This window comes from Hemiscyllium ocellatum, chromosome 8 (genome assembly GCF_020745735.1).
Source record: "Hemiscyllium ocellatum isolate sHemOce1 chromosome 8, sHemOce1.pat.X.cur, whole genome shotgun sequence".
In the NCBI taxonomy this organism is placed as follows: Eukaryota; Metazoa; Chordata; class Chondrichthyes; order Orectolobiformes; family Hemiscylliidae; genus Hemiscyllium; species Hemiscyllium ocellatum.
The window spans coordinates 75,865,643-75,884,826 of record NC_083408.1 but is presented as its reverse complement, the minus strand read 5'-3'; the positions used below and the strand labels follow the sequence as shown (position 1 = coordinate 75,884,826).

The window sequence follows — 19,184 nt, the reverse complement described above, 5'->3', positions numbered from 1 at the left end:
CTTCAAGGTGTTTCTTCAAACATCAGACTGATGAAGGTCACTGGACCCAAAATATTAGCTCTGCTTTGTCCCCACAGATGTTGGCAGATCTGTTTTTGTTTCTGATCTCCAGCAATTCTTTGTTTTGTTCAACAGTTAGGCTGTTGAGGTTGCTGACCTGTATTCTGAATAGTAAGTCCATGATAATAAGGTAAATTAAGGTGGAAGAAAACTTGTTAAATGCGTTACTAATGGCAGATCATAGAACATGAACTGAACAGCGCAGGAATCAGTCCTTCGGCCCAGGATGTTGTGCTGACTGTGCTGCGAAATTAAACTGATCCCTTCTGTCTGCCTTTGGTACATATAGCTCTATTCCTTGCATATTCATGTACTTATCTAAAAGTCTCTTAGATATCCCAATCATATCTGACTCCACCACCATTCCTGGCAGCACATGCCAGACTCCTACCACTCTCTGTGTGATAAAAAAAACTTGCCCCTCCCATCTCCTTTAACTTTTCCTCCCCTCACTTTAAATACATGCCCCCTAGTATTAGACATTACAAATCTGAGAAAATGTTTCTGACCATCTACTATATCTATGCATCTCATAATTTCAAATCTGAAAAAAAGTTTGACTGTTAACCATATCAATGCATCTTTTAACTTCATACACTTCTATCAAGTCTCCTCTCAGCCTGTGCTGTTCAAGAGAAAATAACCTGAGTTTTCTAGCCATCCATTATACTTCATACCCTCTAATACAGGCTGGATCCAAGCAAACCTCTTCTGCATCTTCTCCAAAGCCTCCACTTCCTTCTTGTATTGTGGCAATCAGAATTGAATGCAGTACTCTAAAGTTCAGCCTAATCAAAGTCTTATGAAGCTGCAACATAACATCCTGACTCTTGTATTCAATTCCCCGACCAATAAAGGCAAGTATACCATATGCCTCCTTTACCACACTATTTAATTGCAAGAAGCTCTTCAGCCTGATCTCCAGCATCTGCAGTCCTCACTTTCTCCTATTTAATTGCATGGTCACTTTCAGAGAACTATGGACTTGAACCCCAAGATTCCTCTGTACATCAATGCTGTTCAGAATTCTGCCATTAACTGTATGCTTTACTTTTACACTTGATCTCTCAAATTGCAGTGCCTCACACTTGACCGGATTACACTCCATCTAATGTTTCTCTGCCCATATCTGCAACTGATCTATGTTAAATTGTATCTTTGACAACTTTCTACAGTATCCACAACTCCACCAATCTTTGTTTCATCTGCAAACTTATTAACCTACCCAACTAAATTTTCACCCAAGCCATTGATATGTATCACAAATAGCAGAGGTCTCTGTACAGATCCCTGCAAAACGCTACTAGTCATGGACCTCCAGCCAGAAAAACAACCTTTCACCAGTACCCTCTGCCTTCTATGGGCAAGTCAATTCTGAATCCATGTAGCCAAATCACTGCGGACCCCATGTGTCTTAATCTTCTGGATCAGCCTACCATGAAGGACCTTGTCAAAAGCCTTACAAAAGTATATATAGACAACATCCATTGCTCTAGCCTCATTGATCACTTTTGTCATCTCCTCAAAAAATTCAATCAAATTACTTAGACATGACCTGCCCTGTACAAAGCCATGCTGACTGTCCCTAATTAGATCATGCTTTTCCAACTGTGCATAAATCCTATTCCTAAGAATTCTGTCCAAAAGCTTCCCCACCATTGATGTGAGACTCATTGCTCTATAGTTTCCTAGATTATCCCTATTTCCCTTCTTGAAAGGAGGAACAAAATTAGCTACTCATCAGTCCTCCAGGACCTCTGCAGTGGTTAGTGAGGATAAATAGATCTTGGTCAAGGCCCTAGCAATCTCCTCTCTTGCCACTCTCAATAACTTAAGGTAGATACCATTGGGTCTTGGGGTCTCATCCAACTTTAATGCTCTTAATGTTCTCTTTTGATCTCAGAAGGCCCCAGCATATTAGCATGCTCCACACTAATCTCACTATCTTCCATACCCTTCTCCTGAATGAATATCGATGCAAAGTATTCAGTTAGGATCTTGCTTAAATCCTCTGCCTCCAAGCAATAGTTCCTCCTTTCTCCTTAAGTGGTCCTACTTTTTCCCTAGTTATTCACTTGATTTTAATATATGTATAGAATGCCTTGGGATTCTCTTTAACCATACTTGCCAAGGTCATTTCATGGTCACTTCCTGCTCTCCTAATTCCCTACTTGAGTTCTTTCCTGCTTGCTTTATATTCCTCACAGGCTCTGTCCAAGTTTAGCTTGCTAAACCTGACATATGTTTCCTTTTCTCTTTTTGACTTAATTTCTCAACCTCCCTCATTATCCAAGGATAGCTTACCTTGCTATCCTTGTCCTTCTTCCTTACTGGAACATGCTGATCCTGAACTCTCATCAGCAGGTTTTTAAACAATTCCCACATGTTAAATGTGGACTTGCCTGATAACAACTCTTCCCAATTAACACTTCCTTGTTCCAGCCTAACAGTGACTTAATTTGCCCTCCCACAATTTAGGACCTTGCCACAAGGTCGTGACTTCTCCTTATTCATAGCTATCTTAAACATAAGGAGTTGTGATCACTGTTTCTAAGCTGTTCTCCCACTGAAAGATCAGTCACTTGGCCAGGCTCATTAGCCAATACAAAATGCCTTCTCTAGTTGGACTTTCCAGGTACTACTTCAAGAAACCATCTTGGATGCACTTAATAAATTCTACCCCTGTTGTTCTAAAGGAGGCCAAGTAAATATTGGCAAAATTAAAGTCACCCCCTGTGACAACTCTGTTTTTGTTCCAACTTTCCATAATCTGCCTACATATATGTTCCTCAATGTCTCAGTGACTGTTGGAGGGCCTATAGTATAATCCAATTAGAGGTGATTGCACACATCTTATGTTTGAGCTTTACCCATATTGCTTCAGTGGAGGGGCCCCCCACTATGTCCTCTCTGATTGCAGATGTGACATTCTCCCTGATTAGTAATGCAACTCCTCCACCTCTTTTACCTTCCCCTCTATCTCGCCTAAAGCAACAAAACCCTGGAATGTTGAGCAGCCAGTCCTGCCCCTCTCCCAACCAAGACTCTGTAATAGCCACATCTTCATAGAGCCTGGATCAGTACATGGGACTAATCTCATTGGCCTTACCTACAATACTCCTTGCATTGAAATTAATATACTTCAGCACCTTAGTATCGCCAAATTCATTTACCTACCTCTGTCTGTCCTTTCTTTGACTTACTGATCCTAATAACTCCCTTCCTCTCAATCCATCCACTTGCAGGCCTTCTGCTGTGGTTCCCAGTCCCTGCCACTCTAGTTAAAAGCCTCCTGAATAGCACTAGCGAAGCTCCCTGTGAGGATGTTGGTTCCTCTCCAGTTTAGGTGCAACCTGTCCCTCTTATACAGGTCACTCCCTGCCCCAGTAGAGGTCCAACAACTTGAATCCCTGCCCCCTGCACCAGCTCCTTAGTCATACGTTTATTGCTCCGATTTTTCTATTCCTTGCCTCACTAGCACATGATGCTGGTAGTAACCCAGAGTTCACTGGGCGACACGGTGGCACAGTGGTTAGCACTGCTGCCTCGCAGCACTAGAGACCCAGGTTCAATTCCCGACTCAGGTGACTGACTGTGTGGAGTTTGCACGTTCTCCACGTGTCTGCGTGGGTTTCCTCCGGGTGTTCCGGTTTCCTCCCACAGTCCAAAGATGTGCAGGTTAGGTGAATTGGCCATGCTAAATTGCCTGTAGTTTTAGGTAAAAGGGGTAAATGTAGGGGAATGGGTGGGTTGCACTTTGGCGGATCGGTGTGGACTTGTTGGGCTGAAGGGCCTGTTTCCACACTGTAAGTAATCTAATCTAATCACTACCCTCGAGGTCCTGCTTTTCCTGACTTCCAATACTCACTCCGCAGGACTTCATCCCGCTTTCTACCTATGTTGTTGGTACCACTGTGCATAATAACTCCTGGCTGCTCATCCTCCCCCTTAAGAATTTTTTGCAACTGCTCCAAGACTTTCTTGACCCTGGCACCAGGGAGGTAACACATCATCCTGGAGAATTGAACGCTGCCACAGAAATGCCTGTTTGTGCCCCTAACTAGCAAGTCTCCTCCTGTTATCGCTGCCTTTAACTTTGTCTGACTGTGCTCTGCAGCATAGCCAGTTGTGGTGCCACAGACCTGGCTGGTGCTGTTATACTCCCCTGAGAAGTTATTATTCCCCACGAAACAATATCCAGAATTGTACACATATTAGAGAGAGGGATAGCCACAGAAGACTCCTGAACTACCTGCCTGCCTCTCCTGCTTGTCACCCATCAATCTGACTGTACCTGCGGCCTGACCACCTCCCATAACTAGTGTCTATCACACTCCCTGCCCCATTTGCTCATCAATGTGTCCAACTGCTGCTCCAACCAAACAATGCAATTTGTGAGGAACTGCAGCCAGTCACACTTTCTGCAGACATAGTCATCAGGGCCACTACACTGCTTCCTGATTTCTCATATCTGCCAGGAAAAGCACACCACTGCCCCAACTGCCATCTCTGCCCCTTTACACTAAGAAAGATGAAGGAATCTTACTTTGCCTTTACCTTGCTTACCTTACTCACTGAAGCTCAGTATTCATGTAAGCCCATCCTTCTACTAACTAGCAGCACAAACTGGTTGTTCATATTCCAATGCAATCTTTAGAAACAGATGAAATATCCTATAGGCTACAATAAATGTCCTACCAGCCTCTCTCAATTTGTCTCTCCTTTTTTGGTTAGAGGAGGGCGGAAGGATGGGAGCACCATGGTTATGTAATGAATGTAATGTCACATGTACTCAAACAAAAAGTTTATACATCATCACTCACAGCGCCATCTGAAGTGCAAAGATACAGCTTCTTTAGTTCTAAGATCTTAGAAAACAGAAAAATAACATTTCTAGCATTGCAGAAATAAAAATCCAGAACAGCGGTCTTCGAACCCACACCACACTACCACTTGCCTTCAGGCTACATGAGAGCCTGGCTCCAGACTGCACTGATCTTCACCTTGAGGATCATGAGGCCTGGGAGATCTCTCCAGACTGTCACCCTGGATGCCACACATGTACAGCTCCGCTACACTAAGAAGCTGGGCCAGGAGGCCACTATGCCAGGCAGGGAGGTTGCACCCCAAGCTGTAAGTTGACTGGAGGCTGTGAGTCGAACATAATGTGAATATCCAAATCATGATGAATTGAGTCATTCTATCAGAATTTGGTGTTACACTTATTTTTAGATTCCTGCTGCAAGTCCACTTGTAATATCCTAACCACAATGTTGGAGCCCCTTTGCCACATGAATTGCAGAAGTACAAGAAAGTCAAACATCACCTTCTCCACAGACAACAGGGCTTTGGTAATAATTCCTGGTAATGCACATGTCAAAGGTCCATTCCTAGCAATGCTGTCATGTAATGTCTGGGGCTTACTGTTCCTTGACACCTGGTGGGCGGGTCTTCCTTGCTTTGCTGATCAATCGAGATGATTTAGCTAACTTCTTTCAGAATGTTTCTCTCTGCCACTGTCTATTGAATTCATTAACATTCTATTAAAAAGACCAAAAATAATGAAACAAATATTTTTCCAAAGGTAAATTTACAATCCATGTTTTCTCAGACACTATAACTTCAAAACAAATTCTTTACAGGGTGGAAATTTGTCCGGTGAGGATTATGATGGACGAACCCCATTACATGTGGCAACTCATGAAGGACACTATGAAGTTGTATTATACTTGCTGAAACGTGGAGCCACTATTTATTCAAAAGATCAGAATGGTAATACTCCACTGAAGAATGCAGTGAAACGCAGGTACAGTTAACTTTTGGGGCAAATAAACAATAAACTACAAGTCACAATCATTGAAATCTAATTCATTGTGTGATGGACATTTGTGGATTTCATTCCTTCATTTCACAAAATTCAGGAATTCAGCACAGATCTTTCTTGAATGTTTGCATAAGTGCTATTAAAGATGATAGGCGGAAAATCAGGTGGCTTGTGACAGGGGATAGCGTAAAGAGTGAGTACTGCAGTTTACCTTGCTTCACTGCCTCAGTTCAGATAACCTGACTTCTCCGTATCTTTTGTCTACACCATTGCCTGTGTATACCCCAAGAACCCATGATGAAAGGACATTTGGCTCCTCAGAAGAAAGAAATTGCATTGTCATAGTTTTATTTTGAACATAAAATTAGCTTCTCATATTCTACTGGAAATACAACATAGAACATAGAACATTGGAGTGGAGCACAGGCACTTCGGCTATTGATGTTTCACTAATCTGTGAAATCAATCAGAAGCCTATCTAATCTACAGCCAGGAGTTATTATGCCCAGTGGTACCAACAACATTGGTAGAAAGAGAGATGAGGTCCTGCGGAGTGAGTATTGGGGAATCAGGAAAAGCAGGACTTCGAGGGTAGTGATCTCTGGGTAACTATCAGCATCATGTGCTAGTGAGGCAAGGAATAGAAAGATCAGAGCAATAAATGTATGACCAATCAGAAGCCTATCTAATCTACACTGTTCCATTTTCATCCGTATGTTTATCTAATGATCATTTAAATGTCCTTAAAGTTGGTGACATTGGCCCATCTACTACTGTTGCAGGCAGTGCATTTCATCCTCCTACTACTCTCTGAGTAAAGAAACCACCTCTGACATCTGTCACCCCTCAATTTAAAGCTAAGACCCCTCATGCTAGCGATCATCATCTGAGGAAAAAGGTCCTCACTGTCCACCCTACCTAACCATCTTAGTCCCATCATTTAGTCCCAAAATGATGGGACTAATCAGCAGGTCTGACAGCATCTGAAATTTTGGGAAGGATAATTAACTAGAGTCATAGAGATATACAGCATGGAGACAGACCCTTCGGTCCAACCTGTCCAGGCCGACCAGATATCTCAACCCAATCTAGTCCCACCTGCCAGCACCTGGCCCATATCCCTCCAAACCCTTCCTATTCATATACCCATCCCAATGCCTCTTAAATGTTGCAATTGTACCAGCCTCCACCACATCCTCTGGCAGCTCATTCCATACATTTACCACCTTCTGCGTGAAAATGTTGCCCCTTAGGTGTCTTTTATATCTTTCCCCTCTCACGCTAAACCTATGCCCCCTAGTTCTGGACTCCCCGACCGCAGGGAAAAGACTTTGTCTATTTATCCTATCCATGTCCCTCATAATTTTGTAAACCCCTATAAGGTCACCCCTCAGCCTCTGACGCTCCAGGGAAAACAGCCCCAGCCTGTTCAGCCTCTCCCTGTAGCTCAGATCCTCCAACCCTGGCAACATCCTTGGAAATCTTTTCTGAACCCTTTCAAGTTTCACAACATCTTTCCGATAGGAAGGAGACCAGAATTGCATGCAATATTCCAACACTGGCCTAACCAATGTCCTGTACAGCCACAACACGGCCTCCCAACTCCTGTACTCAAACTCTGACCAATAAAGGAAAGCATACCAAATGCCTTCTTCACTATCCTATCTATCTGCGACTCCACTTTCAAGGAGCTATGAATCTGCACTCTAAGGTCTCTTTGTTCAGCCACACTTCCTAGGACTTTACCATTAAGTGTATAAGTCCTGCTAAGATTTGCTTTCCCAAAATGCAGCACCTCGCATTTATCTGAATTAAACTCCATCTGCCACTTCTCAGCCCATTGCCCATCTGGTCCAGATCCTGTTGAAATCTGAGGTAATCCTCTTCTCTGTCCACTATACCTCCAATTTTGGTGTCAACTGCAAACTTACGAACTGTATCTCTTATGCTCACTTCCAAATCATTTATGTAAATGACACAAAGTAGAGGTCACGGATCCTTGTGGCACTCCACTGGTCACAGGCCACCAGTCTGAAAAACAACCCTCCACCATCACCCTCTGTCTTGTACCTTTGAGCCAGTTCTGTATCCAAATGGCTAGTTCTCCTTGTATTCCATGAGATCTAACTTTGCTCATCAGTCTCACGTGGGGAACCTTGTCAAACGCCTTACTGAAGTCCATAGAGATCACATCTACTACTCTGCCCTCATCAATCTTCTTTGTTACTTCTTCAAAAAACTCAATCAACTTTGTGAGACATGATTTCCCACGCACAAAGCCATGGTGACTATCCCTAATTAGTCCATGCCTTTCCAAATACATGTACATCCTGTCCCTCAGGATTCCCTCCAACAACTTGCCCACCACCGAGGTCAGGCTCATCGGTCTATAGTTCCCTGGCTTGTTGTTACCACCCTTCTTAAACGGTGGCACCACGTTTGCCGACCCCCAGTCTTTGGGTACCTCACCTGTGACTATCGATGATACAAATATCTCAGCAAGAGGCCCAGAAATCACTTCCCTAGCTTTCCACAGAGTTCTCAAGTACACCTGATCAGGTCCTGGGGATTTATCCACTTTTAACCATTTCAAGACATCCAGCACTTCCTCCTCTGTAATCTGGGCATTTTGCAAGATGTCACCATCTATTTCCCAGTTCTGTATGCTTTTCCACAGTAAATACTGATGCAAAATATTCATTTAGTATCTCCCCCATTTTCTGCGGCTCCACACAAAGGCTGCCTTGCTGATCTTTGAGGCGCCCTATTCTCTCCCTAATTACTCTTTTGTCCTTAATGTATTTGTAAAAACCCTTTGGAGTCTCTTTAATTCTATTTGCCAAAGCTATCTCATCTCCTCTTTTTGCCCTCCTGATTTCCCTCTTAAGTATACTCCTACTTCCTTTATACTCTTCTAAGGATTCACTCGACCTATCCTGTCTGTACCTGACATATGCTTCCTTTTTCTTAACCAAACCCTCAATTTCTTTAGTCATCCAGCATTCCCTATATCTGCCAGCCTACCCTTTCACCTGACAGGAATATACCTTCTCTGGATTCTTGTTACCTCATTCTGAAGGCTTCCCATTTTCCAGCTGTCCCTTTACCTGTGAACATCTGCCTCCAATCAGCTTTCGAAAGTTCTTGTCTACTACTTCAGGAAAAGAGGCAGGCAAGTACTGAAAATAGTAGGTCTTGCTGCTTTTCTGCACAAATGAACATAGGTTCAACAGCTAGGTGGATCCCAGTATATGAAGGAATTAACGATGACTTGGAGGCTAATGTCTCTGGCTATTACAACAATTCGACAAGTGTTTGGCAATTCAAAACAACAACAGAGAATATCAATGTTTACTGGGAAAGGAGTAACGTGGCAAGTGATGATTTTTTTTTGTAGACCACTGCTTCTGCACGATCAATTTTTCCCTGACGTCGATGCATGGGAAGTTATTCCCTTCAAATACACTATGCTTGTTGAAGGAGTAGAGGTCATGTAGAGCAGGACCAATTGCTGAAGATGGAGGATGGAATCAGAAGGAGTACTTTCCTCTACTCCAGAGACCGAGGGAAAACTCTGCTAGTTAAGGTTCAAATCCCAAAAAGAGCAGCTGGTGGAATTAGCGTTCTATAAAAATCTGTAACTAAAATTCTAATTATGATCATGAATCACTGTCAATTGTAGGAAAAGTCAAACTACGGGAAAGAGAACTGCTTTCCTTACCTGGTCCAGCTGACATGTGACTCCAGACTCAGCAATGTGCTTGACTTAACTATCCTCTGAAATGACTTTGCAAGTGGTTCAGTTGTGCAACTGTGAGAAAGGAAAAGAGGAATGAAATCCAGTGAACCATGCAGCATTGACTAAAACAGCAGAAACAATAAAAAATAAACAAAATCCTGTCAACCCATGCAAAGTTATCCTCCGAAAATATGGGGCTAAGGCCAAAATTGGAAGACTTGCTTCATAGTCTTGCTTCATAGACCTGCTTCAAGTAACAGCGTGACATGGTCGTACTCGTGGAATCATACCTTACAGACAGTATCCAAGGCACCATTACCTGGATATGTCCTGTCCAATTGGGAAGGCCCAATAGAGATGGCGGTAAAGTAGTGTGCGGCTAGGGGGAAGCTTACCTAGGAGTCCTCAACATTGGATCTGGATAGCATGAAGTCTCATGGTGTAAGATCACATGATTAAGGAAGCATCCTACTGAGTACCACATATGGTCCCAAGTAGCTCGTAAAATCAGTACTCTTCCAGACCACATTTGGAGGAAATACTGAGAATGACAAGAATGCAGAATGTACTCTGGGTTGGGGACTTCAATTTCCATCAACAAATTTACCACCATCTACACTGGGCCAATCCTGCTGGTCAGACAGTCAATATCCAGGGATGTTGGTAATGGTGTCTGGGACATAGTTATATGTATGGATCTACACTTCACAGACAATTGTGAGTGGCAGTTGGCAGAAGCAAAGGAAAATATTTCATGTAGACTCTGCAAGTTAGTGATTTATTTAATGGAAATATAAAGAGAAGGAAGAAAATGACAACATTGGGAGAAATATAAATTACTGTTTAAAATCACATTTTGCTATACGTATGATAGGGAATGAAAGTTAAAAAAAATCTTCTCTTGCTACACCCTTTTTTTTCTCTGTAGAAAATACGCCATTTCCATAAATTATTTTATCTGATGGAGTTTAATTTAGATAAATGCAAGGTGTTGTATTTTGGTAAGATGGACAAGGGCAGAGCTTACACAATTAACAGTAGGGCTCTGAGGACTGTTGTCGAACAGAGTGATCTCGGCATCCAGGTACATAGCTGTTTGAAGGTTGCTGCACAGGTAGAGTGGTAACGAAGACATTTGGTGAGCTTGCCTTCAGTGCTCAGACCATTGAGTATAGGAGTTGTGACATTATGTTGTGATTGTAAAGGATGTTGGTGAGGCCACTTTTAGAATACTGTGTATAGTTCTGGTCTCCCTGCTTTATTATTAAATTGAAGAAAAGATTTACAAGGATGATACTGGAAGTGGAGGGTTTGAGGTTGGAAGGAGAGGCTGGATAGGCTTTTTTGCCTGGAGCATCAGAAGCTGGGGCGACCTTATGGAAGTTTATAAAATCAGGAGGGACATTGATAAGATGAGAAAGGTCTTTTCTCTAGAGTGGGGGAGTTCAAAACTACAGGGTAAAATTTAAAGGGAAAGATTTAAGAAGAACCTAACTTTTTCACACAGATGGTGGTTCATATATGGAATGAACTGCCAGAGGAAGTAGTAGATGTAGATATAGCTACAGCAGTTAAAAGAAATTTGAACAGTTCATATTACATTGTCCAACGAGTTCAGAACCGGATCCAAGAGTGAACAGAATCCCTGACACTCCTGTTTATTTTATGTTTAAGCAAAGGGAGAGTCCTGGACACTCCAGCTCCCTCAGAGCCAGCTCTCAGAATGAACAGAAGCTCTGATGGTCCACACTACCGTCTAACTGCAGTAGTGCTTATTTTTTCCTCAGCACCCATGTTGTGTGTGTGCAGGTGTGAGACACAGTGAAAGACACAAGGTGTATTCAGTTTCCACCACCAGGAAGAAGAGAAACACCCAAGTGGCCAGTGACAAGCAGTGCCCTTCACATCAAAGGGCAATGCTCACACTCCTGTTTGTTTTTTTTTCTTTTTTTTGTGAGACACAGTGAAAGACACACGGTGCATGAATCTTTATTCAAATTTCCATCACCAGGAAGTAAAGAAACACCCAAGTGGCCAGTGACAAGCAGTGCCCTTCACATCAAGGGGCAATACTGTGTGATCAAACAGTGAAGAGGAGGGCAGGGACTAAATCAAAATAGAGTTGGAGGGGGAAATAATGCACTCCACTCCCTGCAGTGCCCACCTCTCCCTGAAACACACTCCTGTTTATATCTGTAACCCAGGACTCCCTGATTGGACCCAGTTAACAGCCCCCATCAAGGAATTCATTTCCAAAGAGCTCCACCTGATTGACCTCATTCCAATCATTACACTACTATAGATCCAAGAGCACTTGAGTAATAGGTAAAGTACAGTCTCAGCATTTTAATGATCTCAAATTTATAGAGGGTAACATGTAGGATATGTGGTGGGAATATTGTGGGAATAGTCAGTTCTGGAGGTAATGAAGGCATGAATGAGGTACAATTTGGAGGCAAGAACATAAAATATTGCAGTGTGCTAACAATATAAGATGAATTGCAGAATCAGAAGAAGGACTACAAATTATCATAGATAAATTAAGATCAAAAAGTTTAAAATGCACATTAGGTATGCACATCAGAAAGTCAAAAACAATGGTAACTGGAAGGAATACATTACCAGAGTGAAGATTGAAGAGGATGGTATTAACTCAATCTGTTTGTTTATTGGACAATGATTACAGAAGATGGTGGATGTAATGCAAAAGTCAGAAGTGGGCACAAATAGTTGACAAGATTAAGGATCAAGAGGAAACAAGAAAACTCAAGTTGATAAAAAAGGAAAATCTCAGTTACACTTATTTCTGTTGAAACAATTTTATGGTTTCAATTCAATTCTTTATTTTATTCCAAGCAAAACACCATCTTTATATTGATTTTACTCATTTCATAGTTTCAAGCAACTCTGAATGAGACCCACTTAATGTTCTGAGTTTGTTAAGGATCAGCACCGTGGCGCTACTTTTTTGGTTTTTCTTATTTGCCAAGTATTACGGTGTAACTGTTTTCTATTTGCAGGCATATGAATATCATCAAGTTATTGCGACAGACTGGTGCTCATTTCTCAAAAGAGGAGATTATCAATGTGGGCACCAAATTGTGCAGGTAAGATTCTAATTTGTCATGTATCTGAGAAACCTGATTTTCATACATTACTCACTTGATAACCCCACCATCATAACATTTTTGTTACTGTTTAAGTTTCAATGACTTGTGGTCCCCTAAAATGGAAATTGCCTTGTTTATGCTTCTATTTTTTGACAGTGTATGGAGAAAATCAATGTTGTCTTAGAGGTTTAATTTATAAAATAAATATATAAAAATGTACAAGCTTAAGAAGAATAATCTGCAATATTCTTCACAAATAAGGAATTATTTTTCCTCTCCCCAGTCAGACCAGAACATAAAGGACAAATCACTGGTTGTTCAGGATCAAGTATAATTGACATTAAATGCAACTGTGTAATAACTTGGTTTTTGTGCCACATTAAGAACTGTGTTTTTATTAAAATAATAGAGCTGTTTTTACTCTAGTTAATTCCTTTTGCGAGCTCACCACCTCAATATTAAGTTCAGCAGACAATATAGAATACACTTGTTTCCCAAAATAGGAGGAGGAGTGGACTATTCATTATACCATAACTCACATATCAAGTTGCTAAGTATCATTTTTAATTAGAGTCATCGAGTCATAGAGATGTACAGCATTGAAACACACCCTTCAGTCCAACCTGTCCATGCTGACCAGATATCCCAACGCAATCTAGTCCCATCTGCCAGCACCCGGCCCATATCCCTTGAAACCCTTCCTATTCATATACCCATCCAAATGCCTTTTAAATGTTGCAATTGTACCAGCCTCCACCACTTTTTCTGGCAGTTCATTCCATAGTCATACCATCCTCTGTGTGAAAAAGTTGCCCGTTAGGCCTCTTTTATATTTTTCTCCTCTCACCCTAAACCTACGCCCTCTGGTTCTGGACTCCCCCACCCCAGGGAAAAGACTTTGTCTATTTATCCTATCCATGCCCCTCATAATTTTATAAATCTCTGTAAGGTCATCCCTCAGCCTGTGACGCTCCAGGGAAAACAGCCCCAGCCTGTTTAACCTCTCCCGATAGCTCAAATCATCCAACCCTGGCAACATCCTTGTAAATCTTTTCTGAGCCCTTTCAAGTTTCACAACATCTTTCCGATAGGAAGGAGACCAGAATTGCACACAATATTCCAAAAGTGGCCTAACCAATGTCCTGTACAGCCACAACATGACCTCCCAACTCCTGTACTCAATATTCTGTCCAATAGAAGAAAGCATACCAAACGCCTCCTTCATTATCCTATCGTCCTGTGACTCCACTTTCAAGGAGCTGTGAACCTGCACTCCCAGGTCTCTTTGTACAGCAACAATCCCTAGGACCTTACCGTTAAGTATATAAGTCCTGCTAAGATTTGCTTTCCCAAAATGCAGCACCTTGCATTTATCTGAATTAAATTCCATCTGACACTTCTCAGCCGTTGGCCCGCCTTGTCAAGATCCTGTTGTAATCTGAGGTAACCCTCTTTGCTGTCCACTACACCTCCAATTTTGGTGTCATCTGCAAACTTACTAACTGTACCTTTTATGATTAGATTACTTACAACGTGGAAACAGGCCCTTTGGCCCAACTAGTCCACACCAACCCTCCGAAGAGCCACCCACTCATACCCTTACATTTACCCCTTCACCTAACACAACGGGCAATTTAGCATGGCCAATTCACCTAACCTGCACTTTTTAGACCGTGGGAGGAAACCGGAGCATCCGGAGGAAATCCACGCAAACACTGGGAGAATGTGCAAACTCCACACAGACAGTTGCCTGAGGCGGGAATTGAACCCGGGTCTCTGGTGCTGTGAGGCAGCAGTGCTAACCACTGTGCCACCATGCTCGCATCTGATATATTCTGACTTTTCTGAAAAAATGTGCAGTGTGTAGGAGGGAAAGTTGACTGTTAATTGTCAATGCTGAAAAATGTGTTACTGAAAAGGCGCAGCAGATCAGACAGCATCCAAGGAGCAGGGGAATCAACGTTTCGGGCAAAAGCCCTTCTTCAGGATTCCTGTTGCGCTTTTCCAGCAACACATTTTTCAGCTCTGATCTCCAGCATCTGCTGTCCTCACTTTGTCCCTGTCAATTCTCATCTGAACATTGGGAGACTGGAAGTTGAGAAATGGACATTGGGTGGCACCTCACCTAAATCCCTAGAAACAGCTTAAAGAAGAGTCTATAAAAGGGAAGAAACCTGAGTATAAGGCACCTTAAATAATCAAGTCAAATCAAATCAAGGTCATGCTCAAGTATTCATACTAAGATTGGAATTTTCATGTGTACAGGCTGTGCACTGTGCATTTCCAATTTGTGTCAATTAATAAGCAGCCTAATTACAGGCTTTTGATGGCAACACCAGTGGCCACTGAGGAAATACTTATTAGCGACCAGGCAAAACAAGAGTGCCCCTGTTGGCTCCAGAAAAATCACATGACATGTCGATGATTCATAGTCGAAAAGTGTGGCACTGGAAAAGCACAGTAGGTCAGGCAGCATCCAAGGAGCAGGAGAGTTGACATTTCTGACATAAGCCCTTCATCAGGAATGACAATGGTTCATGTTGGATCATTCAAACTCAATCCTGGATTTGTTACCATGAATCGAAAATGGAAGCTTTCAGTACAATTACTCACTGTTTTACTAGCATAATTGGAGGAGTCAGAATGAATATTCTGAATTAGTTTGAGGAAGCTACTGACCTATGGTTAGTACGATTTAGGTAATTATATGGTAGAACCTCCGCTTGCTGGGAAGATGTTCTTAATAAGAGTCAGTTTTCCTATCTATGATTTGCATCAGTTGATAACATTTTTGTTACCAGCAAGTGCACTACCTGTCATTGAATGGAAGAATCAATTGCAATTGGCTTTAGAGGTTTGCTAAATTTTTACAAGGCAGGTCCTCTCTGAAGTTTTGTTCAAGTTTTTTTCTCACTTAAATTTAGACACAGTGTGTGTGTAAAATAGGTGCTCTCTGTGAAATTAGAGACATAGAGATGTACAGCATGGAAACAGACCCTTTGGATCAAGTCACCCAGGCCGACCAGATATCCCAAATTCATCTAGTCCTATTTGCCAGCACTTAGCCCATATCCCTTCAAACCCTTATTATTTACATACTCATCCAAATGCCTTTTAAATGTTTTAATTATACCAGCCTTCACCATGTCCTTAGACAACTCATTCCATAAATGCACCATCCTTTGCACGAAAATGTTTCCCCTTAGATCCCTTTTAAATCTTTCCCCTCTCATGCTAAATCTATGCTCTCTAGTTCTGGACTCCTCCACCCTAGGGAAAAGACCTTGTCTTTTTACTCAATCCATGTCAATTTTACAATTTTGAAAATGAAACCTCTTACTAACTTTGGATGCGAGAGCTTGAGTGATTGAGTGCTGATTTTGTGAGAGTAACAGAATTGCGTTGTTTACCCCATTCATTATTTTTAGTTAAAATATGCCCATAAATAGATGGATGTATGTTTGTGTAATTAGTTCCTGTTGCACTAGAATTACTCAATGTTTCATGTTGTGCTGTTGTTCTGATTTGGTATACATTTTGTTGCACCGTTCATACAATTTGGTATACATAGTCATACAGTCACAGAGTTGTATAGCACTAAAACATACCCTTCAGCCCAACTCATCGATGATGACCAGATATCCTAAATTAATGTAGTCCCATTTGACAGTAAATGACTCATATCCCTCTAAATCCTTCCTATTCAAAAACTCATCTTTTAAATGTTGTAATTGTACCAGCCTTCACCACTTCCTCTAGCACCTCACTCCATACATGCAGTGCCCTCTGTGTGAAAAAGTTGTACCTTCTATCCCTTCTAAATCTTTCCCCTCACCTTAAACTACACCCTTTATTTTTGGACTCCTTTACCCATATCCATCCCCCACCCGCCTCTTGATTTTATGAACCTCTATAAGGCACCCCTCAATCTCCGAGGCTCCAGCAAAAATAGCTGCGGCCTACTCAGCCTTTGCCCAATAGCTCAAACCCTCCAACCCCGGCAACATCCTTGTAAGTCTTTTCCACACCATTTCAAGTATAACAACATCTTTCCCATAGCTGGGAGACCAGAATTGAATGCAGCATTCCAGAAGTGGTCTAACCAATGTCCCATGCAGGCACAACATGACATTCCAATTCCTCTACTCAATGTACTAACCAATAAAGGCAAGTGTACCATGTGCTTTCTTCACTATTCTATCTATCTGCGACTCCACCTTCAAGGAATTTTAAATCTGCACCCTAAGGTCTCTTAGTTCTGCAACATCCAAAACACTACTCATATAATCAGTTTTGGATATCTGTTGACAACTTCTGCTGCATTTCATAAGCCTTCAGTTGAGCATTGTACTTGAACATTTTGCCGGATGTTGAGGTTAGATATTGGTCATGGGCACATTTTAATTCCTCCCGTTTGTTTAAAGTAATACAGTTTGTACTGTTGGGATTATCAATGAGTGGAGAGGGTTGTCTTGCAGTTTTATGCTGAATATTAGTTCTGCATTGGATCCATGGTTTGAAGAAGTTTTCAATTTTGGTATAGTACAGTATATATAATCATTTAAACTGTTCCATACAATCTGTCAGCTTATTATCTATACTGTAGAGTAAGGTATTTTAAATGTGGGGTTTCTAATCATGCTACTGCCTTTGGACTATGGTGTTTGTAATTGTCTTAACACCACCATGGCTGGTGACCAAAGATGGGTCCTGTATACCAGTAGGCCTGCCATCACTGGATCAGTGGTATTCTCAACATAAACATCCAGGTTGACCAAGGCAAATTATTGAAATGATGCTTGAGTTAATGGATGACAGGGATGATCCATTATCTGTGCTGAGTTTAGCAATGATTGTTGGAACTGTCACTTACCAGTTGGTCTCATTAAACACTCCCTTGCTTCAACTTTACTGTCCCAACAATGACACACAGGACACAGTGACTGTGTACCGAGTGGTTGCATATTTAGCAGGTTGAAATGCACCATAATGGCATAATGGTGTAACCCAGAGACTACTACCCTCGAGGTCCTGCTTTTCAGCTACTATCCTAACTTGCTGCCCTCACACCCCAGAGCCTCATTCCACTTTCTGCCTATGTTGTTGCTACCACTGTAACAACAACCTCTAACTGCTCACCCACCTCCTTCAGAATTTCATGCAGCCACTCAGTGTCCAACTGCCACTCCAACCGAACAACGCGGTTTGTAATGAGCTGCAGTCGCTCACACGTCCTGAGGACATAGTGATCAGGTATACTAGACTGCTTACTCATCTCTCACATCTGGTAGGAGGAGCACACCACTGGCCCAATTGCCATCTCTACCTCTTTAGACTAAGGAAGAATAAAGAATCTCACCTTGCTCGCCTCACTAATGAAGTCCAGTATTCACCTAAGCCTGCATTTATACTAACTTGCAGCACCAAGGGCACCAAGACATCCATGAGTACAAGAATGTGCTCAGTCCTGTTACTACCATGGTTTAAGGACTGGAAAAATCCATTGCAAGAACCTCTCTTGCCGTTTAGTGACGCTTCTGGATCTTAATCTGAATAGTAAAGGAAATTAGGATTGGAATTCTATTTTTGACTTTGGATATGGCATCAGCCACAGGCAGCTCCAACTTTGAAAGGGTATGTTCCCTCCCATGGGCAGTTTCCCAACTGACAGCATCAGATTTTTGGATTAACGTTCCCTAATTTTTACAGACCTGGAATCAAAACGCATAAGTTCAGCATCCCACTGGGTCTCTGTTGCTCCCAGCTTGGCAGATGTTTCAAAGCAGCCGATTAGATTGTTGTCAATAAATCATTCAAAATCTGCACCACTTAGATTGTCTCTAAACCTCTGGGAAATAGCTCATCTCAAAGCCAGCAGTTTGAGTGTCATATTGAAGTAATTCTCCATGTTTCTTTCATTCAGCTTGAGACTCCAACTAGCCTAAGCCGTAACCACTCTTTTCTGACCTTCTATGATACCATCACTCCGAGGTCAAGGAAATTTTTGAAAGGAAGATGGAAACCTCGGTAGCCAAGGACAGATGATGAGACAAGTTTCTATTTGAAAGTCTAAAATGAGACTTCACAAGGAATTGGATGCCAAATTGTGATATCCCAGGAAGTCATTTCTTGTAAATTCTTTCCCAACCATTCTTGCAGCATTCTGATTTCCTCAGTAAATAATGGAATGTGGCATCCACCTGTGCATAGCCTTTCACAACCCATCTACAGTAGCCAGCTAGTCAAAGGAATCCGCACAGCTCCCTCACATCTTAAACCAGGACCATTCCTTTACTTCTTTGATTTTTCTATCATCAAGAATAATGTCTTCCTTGGTAATGAGACTACTCAGATACAATACTTTTGTCCAGAAATATTGGCACTTCTTTGGTTTGACTTTCAAATTAAACTGCAACACGTGGGATAAGACAATGTCTCATCTTACAAAGGT

The 19,184-nt window shown here is 41.9% G+C and overlaps 1 protein-coding gene across 1 annotated transcript in view; it reads left to right on the top strand.

Annotated features, from left to right (window-relative positions):
- The window catches only part of LOC132818198 (60 kDa lysophospholipase-like), a 108,742-nt gene that overhangs the window by 73,185 nt on the left and 16,373 nt on the right, over window positions 1-19,184 (top strand). Inside the window, exons 12-13 of the mRNA XM_060828975.1 lie at window positions 5,703-5,866; window positions 12,644-12,730. Of these exons, the coding sequence (XP_060684958.1) occupies window positions 5,703-5,866; window positions 12,644-12,730 (251 nt within the window). The remainder of the gene's footprint in view (window positions 1-5,702; window positions 5,867-12,643; window positions 12,731-19,184) is intronic.